General features: G+C 37.8%; 1 protein-coding gene across 5 annotated transcripts in view; it reads left to right on the forward strand.

Annotated features, from left to right (window-relative positions):
• Nucleotides 1-3924, forward strand: part of gab1 (GRB2-associated binding protein 1) — a 59309-nt gene extending 55385 nt beyond the window's left edge. For all 5 annotated transcript variants that reach the window (XM_014999519.2, XM_014999523.2, XM_014999529.2 and 2 more), the window contains 2 exons: nucleotides 1310-1438; nucleotides 1523-3924. In XM_014999519.2, coding sequence (XP_014855005.2) covers nucleotides 1310-1438; nucleotides 1523-1681 — 288 coding nt within the window. In that variant the 3' untranslated portion in view covers nucleotides 1682-3924. The remainder of the gene's footprint in view (nucleotides 1-1309; nucleotides 1439-1522) is intronic.
• Nucleotides 3925-7001: the final 3077 nt, after the last annotated feature.

The raw sequence follows: 7001 nt of genomic DNA on the forward strand, positions 1-7001 counted from the left end.
ACCATAGAGGAGGTGAGCAGGGTTAGACATGAATGACTTGCCCTGTCAGAACACCAGAGGTTTTTTGGGGGGCTTTTCAGGTGTTGCAATCAGATCACAAAGTAACCTGCACAGATTTAGCCGTGCTGTTGTCACTTTCCAGTCAATGTGCCCAGGACACTGAGGAGTTTGGGGGAATTTTGTAAGGGTTTTTAGATATCTTCCACCACTTTCTTTAATAGTTATGTTCTAGTTTTGTCTCGTCCTAGATCTAACGTTTCCACCGTACTTGTAGTCCAGAATTAACGCTACCTTTAGACCCAACATGCGTTTGAGTTGTCACAAAACCACAATGCTTTTTTTTATCAGTATAACTGCACTGATAAAAAGACACATTCAACTTTTTTCTCACTTTCTGAAGTTAAATCCAAACAAACTTTTCTTGCTTTAGGTTAGATAGAATTATCAAAATTATTTCTATTTGCTAAATGTCAGGAAACCTTTTTTTCTACCTAAAACATTTATTTGCATGTGTAACAGGGAACCTGGGTATTTTTAATTATGCAAGATTTTGCAAAGTCCTGGAAAATCTAGACCTTCCTGCAGGATCTTGAAGGTGGGGCATTAAACGGGACCTATTATGCAAAATTCACATTTTGAAAGTTTTTGTACTTCCATTTTGGTCTCTACTGCACCTAAAACAGGCCAAGCGCTTTAAAAATTTGAAATAAATTAATAGTTACAATTCAGAAACTACTTGTCACATTGTTGTTGTTTGTGCAGGAGTTTCTACTTCTGCTTTTCAGAGTTGTACAGTTTTATAATTGCTCATCTGTTTGCAGCCATTTTCATGTGCGAGTTTAAATGTTAAGTTGGGGGGCGTGGCCAGCAGCAGCTTATTTGGATTTAAAGTGACAAGACACCCTAAAACAACTTATTCTGAAAGGAGCTCAAAATAGGCAGAACTAAAATCTCATCATCTAAAAATGATTGGAATGTAATGGACATGCCTTGTGTAGCTCATGGACCTATTCTAACGTGTTTAAGGAAACATAATAGGTCGCCTTTAACACTGGTGTAGGGTTTTCATCCAGTGTGAAGGTCTTGCTAAACATTTCTTGCTAATTTATTGTTAAAATTGTGTCTTGATAAATTAAAACACCTTAAAAGTGAACAAACTGGCAACTTTGGTTTTGCACCAGTGATGTTTTTGTTAAATGGAATGAATCCTAAAGAATTGTGGGTTTTGTGACAACACATTAGTTCATTTGGATTTGAGCTTTTACTTTGTTTGGCGAGCACAAAACCAAACTTGTCCCGGCTCACGCAGATGATGAAGATGGCGGCACCATTGCCTGTGGATGGTGGGAGTAGCCCCATGGTGAAGCCCAAAGGAGACAAACAGGTGGAGTACTTGGATTTGGATCTTGAATCTGGCAAGTCTACCCCACCTCGGAAGGTACGAGCACCCCACCACCACATTGGGTTTTGCGTTTTAGGAGCCTACATGTGTTTATTTTCGGACCATTTTGTGTTTTCTCAGATGAAAAACAATGGAACCGGCATTTCTGCGTCAGACGAGCGTGTTGACTACGTGGTTGTGGACCAACAACGAACACAAGCCCTGAAGAGCACCAGGGAGGCATGGAGTGAAGACCGCGTGTTCACAGAGACGGATACCCTCTCCAAAGCACCCAAATGAGCCCGTTCCAGACCACCAACCCACCTTCTGAACCTCCAGGCTGCCGGGCCTGGAACGCTTTCCACAGAACGAGAGCCGCTGGCTCATCAGGCGCAGCAGAACGCGTGTCTGTCTGGGTATGCGATGTGGGCCACGAATAAGCTTTATGCCGCGTGAAAGCAGGCATATAAACTGAACTTGTCTTTCTGGGGTTTGACTTAAACAGACTATGAACTTTAAACATTCACTGCCTTCGATGAGGATTAAGGGCTGTTTTTCCACTCGTCTGTCCCGACACCTGCAGGCTAATCCAGAGTTAACATTTCCTTTCGTTGTAAAGCTGTTGGGCGTTGCTTTGAGGTGTAAATGAAATCCCACGACAACATAATCACGTATCCTTGCGAATGCAACTGTACTAAATAGCAGCGCAGGTTTAACAGTGTTGAATTTTCAGTTTCTGGTGTTTTTATCTGGGGGAGGTTTTATTCCACGCTATTTTTACTTTTTTATGTACGCCAAATGTAGCGCCTTGCAAAAATATTCACACCTGGAGAACTTTTCCACATCCTGTCAGGCAAAACCACAAACTTGAAAGTATTTTTATTGGGTTTTTATGTGGTAGACCAACACAAATTAGTGCATAATTGTGGAGCGGAAAGAAAATGAGCTTTTGATCTCTGCCGTCTCCTTTTCAGCCTGTGAGTTTTGGAGGCTGGCCGTGTTTTGGTAGTTTTGCAGCTGCGCCGTTATTAGTTTTAGTATTGACTCATGCTTATTAATGGGAAGTTACACTATTACCTTCAAATTTCTGACCTCTGAATCTCGTCTGATGTTCTCTAATAAACATCTTTAAATACGAATTTAGTTTTTCCTGATGGCAAGTTGTTGCTCCCGATGTATCATGTACAGGAAATTGAGTGAGTTGATGTTCTCAGTTTGATACTCATTCCTTCAAGTAAATTGTTTGCCAAGTCAGTGTGCACGTAGCTGTGCTGTGGAGGGAAGTCCTGAAAGTGTGGAGTATAAATGCACTCCACACTTTTCAGATTTTTTTTGTCTAAAACTATTTTTGAAAACCACTTTCCGCTTCACAATTATGCAATAGATCGTTGCAGACTATTATATAAAATTTCAGTAAAATACCCTGCAATCTGTTGTTGCAATCTGACAAAATGTGAAAAGATTTAGACGTCTGGATGTTTTTGCAAAGCATCGTAGCCTCACGTCGACTCAACCAGGATCCAGAGTCGATGCGTTAAACCCGGATCCCGTATGATGGACCGATTCTTGGAATTCAAAGGCAGTCGAACATAAAAAAGTGCTAAAAGTAAGCTTTAGATTTACTTAAGTTTCAATCACTGAATCCGATCAGATTTCCATTTGTTCTGTAAGTGGGAATGTTTCAGTCTGTTTCTGGAAGTGAAAAGCTGTACAGAAGTGTTTTGTGTATATAAACAGGAAAAAAAGTGTCCTTTCTATTTGTATGAAATCTCCACCGTGTTTTTGACTCAAAGGTATACGGATTCTGCAGGGTGGAATTCTTTACCGGTCTTCGATGGTTTTCAGGATTGTGATTTAATGAATGACTGAGTTTTTAAAGAGTGTGACAAGTTTTCTATAAGTTAAGCAAAGGCATTACAGCGGGGTCACACAGAGAAAATCAGGTACTTCTTTTTTTATTTTATTTTTTTTTATAAATGTACACTAATACAACTTTCCTTCTCTAATTTATTTCTGGAGTAATTTCATCGCGTCGATGTCATGACCGGTTTTCGCTCAGTATTCTTGATTCAAATGGAGGAACATTAGCTGGAGTTTAGTTTGACATCCGCTGAGAAATTAGAGTCAGAAATCCATTTCTCTGTTCTCTTCTGCTCGTCTTTCTCCTCGTGAGTTTAATTTATTTTAAACTGAACTGGCACAAAGTTTTGAGAAATTGACTGCCTCGACTCGTTGGCTCTAAAGCACTGAGACAGCTGAAATATTCCGCCTCCATACATCTGGCTTTACTAAGCCCATCGTCTCTCCCTGAGAAATCCCAAGCATGTTGCTACCATACGATCAAACCGTTGCTGTAAATAGTTTGCCATCAGCTGTATTAACACATATCTCTTAAAAGACCTACAGAGTCATTTTCTTTTGACTTCCGTCTTTCCGTGTTGCAGGTTCTTTGTGATACAGGCTGCAGAACTGATGATGTTTTCTAACGAATCTCAAGTGAAAATTTAAATTTGAAAACTGAACTAATAAAAACCAACATCTTATCCCTGGTTTGTGTTTTGTTTTTTATTACAGCGTTCAGTAAACATTAAATCTCTGCTTACTTTTCCTACTTTAAGGCCCTTGATGTGGTAGACCAACAGAGCAGTACATACAGTTGACATAAATATGCCAAATTAAAACAAAAAACTTTTTTTCTTACTGTCTGAAGTTAAGTCAGACTGTTAAATCTCGTTTCAGGTCAGTTAGAATGACCACAATTATTTCTAGTAGTGAAATGCCACAATAATGAGAGAAAATATCAGATTTATTAATGCCTTAAAAATCAAACTTTTACATCCATTGCCTCAGTATTTGCTAGCATTGCCTTTGACCTTTGACCCACTGTGTTGCCTGAGCTGTTACTTCCTTGCTGATGTTTTTAGATGTTAATATTTCCACATAATCTTTCATCATGACATCTATTTTGTGAAGTATACCAGATCCTCCTGCAGCAAAACAGTCCCACAACATGATGCTGCCACCCCCATACTTCACAGTTGAGATAGTTTAAATAGTAATTGTTAATCTAATTGTTTTGTTTTTTTTGCTTTATAGAAATGAAAATCTGAAAAGACCCTGACCCAATATTTTGATACTTTCACTAATGACCTATTAGTCAAAGCTGTAGCAAAGAAATAAACCTTAATTTCTTCAATGTCATGCTGAGTTATGTTAAAAAGGTGATTTTTTTAAGTGTAAGTGGGATTTACTGCCGCTGATTTAGTTGTCAATAATTATTTATATGTAGAGAAAATGATCCAACCTACCAAATAAGAATGAATCTGTTTAAATAAACCTCCAGTGTAGTTTCACTTACTTTCTAGCAGTTGTTGCAGGGCAATAAGCAGATTTATGTCTCTTTAGATTTTAAAGCACATTCCTACATCAAAATCTCACGTTTGGTTCAACATATATGTATTTTAAGGTAGAATTTGAAATGATTCCCTTGCTGACCACTAGATGGAGCTGTTGCTTGTTCCCGGTTTGCTTCGGTTCTCCTCCTCACCGCCGTTCAGCGCTGAGTTATTCCCGCCTCCTTCAGTCTAAATGTTTGCAGGCCAGGCTGCCGCTGGACGCTGTTGAGGAGCTTTTTCAGAAACGATAATTACTGGTGTTCTTTACTTTAAGTGTTCATCGGGCAAAATTTAATTTTAAAGCAAGCAACCTAAAAAAAACCACTTCATTTTTAATTTATTCTTTTCACCAGGAGTCATTCATGTATTTCTGCATTCATCTGATTAATACCTCATAACATAATTACTTATTTAAACAAAAATAACACAAAAAAACCCCCTTCAGATTGTGCTGCTGGGAATTGACTAGAGCTGAAAAAAATTTATAGAATTGATTGTGAATAATCAATTTTTGAAATAATGGCAACTAAGTGGCATTTTTAGCTTCACCTGGTTCAAATTCAGTTAAAAAAAATCTCATTTTAAGCAACTTGTGCTACAGATTTGTTAATCCAAAAAATAACCAAGCTGCAGATGCATCCTGATCAACCCTTCAATAAAATAATGCTATCATTGCATTTTAGACAATATTTATTTTATTAGTTTTATTATTGAACAGTAATTGAATTATTTGCATCTTTTAATGTATTTCAAATATTGTGGAAAAAAGGTTTAAGTGGTTGAATTAAAAATCTGCAAATGTGTAAATTTTTTTATCTGAGAAATCAATTAATCATCAAAATTATCCACAGAACAATAAATTGCTAAAATAATTGTTAGTTGCAGCCCTATAACTGACACCCATTCCTTTAAGGAAGTGGTCTTGTTTTATTTTTTTTAAATAAAGATTTTTGTCAATGTCTTGCTTTTACTTGATCAATAACTCCCTCTACTGGCTGATTATCAAGGATTTATGGATAAATAGTATAAAACCCACCATATGGGTTAACTCACTTAATAATCACATATAATCCTATTAATCTTTTGTACTCAGCCCAGTGAGGTATGCCCATGCTCTGTAAATCTTCCATTTCCTTACACTAGAAGCATGAACCCTCGTAATCACTCTGCAAACACCTCCATTAATGAAAATGTCACGCTTACCTTGATGTTGTGCTGTAATTGCTGCTGTGCGTGCGGCCGGTTGTAAATGTTGCTTCACGCTTTGTTCATCTGAAACTTGACATTTTTTACGCACTTAACATTTTCATTTCAAACTTTCACGTTTTTCGCTGCTTTTACTGCCAAATGCATTGGAATTAGATTGCTTCTAATGTCATCATCTGCTCTCTCGCAAAGGGTCCAGCTGTTAAAACCACGGCTATTTTTACCTGATTCTTGACCGCCAGGTCGCGACGTGCATCCTGTTCCCCACCGGTTAACATTTTATCTAGATTGCTTCTTGCACTTAAGAACTCGTGATTCACTCATCCAGATTGTGAGGAAGCATCAACACATCTCCAACAGTAATGACGGAAATTCCAAGTCATTACTACATGCTGTTAGAGCGCTGCCAGCTCTTCTGTTTGTCATGCTTTTAGGCAAATGCAAAGCGTTTGGGAGACGCGTCAACAGCTTTTTCTCACTGAAAACCTTTAAGCAGTTGTCTTGTAGAAGAATGAGCATCTCAATCGCTCTATGCGTGTGTCACAGCAAAGAGATACTGAGCATTAAAACCCAGTTTGAGTCTGTCTGATTGCTGCATGCAGGAGCGATACTTTGTACTTTCCAGTCTACATGCGGACAGTATAGATCACATGATTTACATATGCATAAACATGCTGGATAGAAATTATTCTTAAGCCATATTTTTGGCGCCCCCTGTGATGCTACAGGCGCTTTTTTTCATTTTCAGCTGCAGCCCAAACTCATTTTTGCGCCACTCCTAACTACAATGGCATATTAGGGCCATTGCAGATAGAAAAAAAAGTAGCAAGTTTCTGCTAGTAAAAAAGAAGAAAAAAAAAACCCTCAGAAATTTGAGGTTAACCTGAAAATGTTTGAGTTTCAAAAGTTGGAAATTTGCTACAAAAATATTACTAATCTCAAAATTTTTTAAGAAATAACCCACCAGAAATTTCAGTGAAGTAAAAAAAAAATAATAATAATAAAAAAAAAGCTTGGAA

Source organism: Poecilia mexicana, unplaced genomic scaffold, assembly GCF_051168715.1.
Source record: "Poecilia mexicana isolate PSO_F unplaced genomic scaffold, ASM5116871v1 scaffold_1, whole genome shotgun sequence".
Classification (NCBI taxonomy): Eukaryota; Metazoa; Chordata; class Actinopteri; order Cyprinodontiformes; family Poeciliidae; genus Poecilia; species Poecilia mexicana.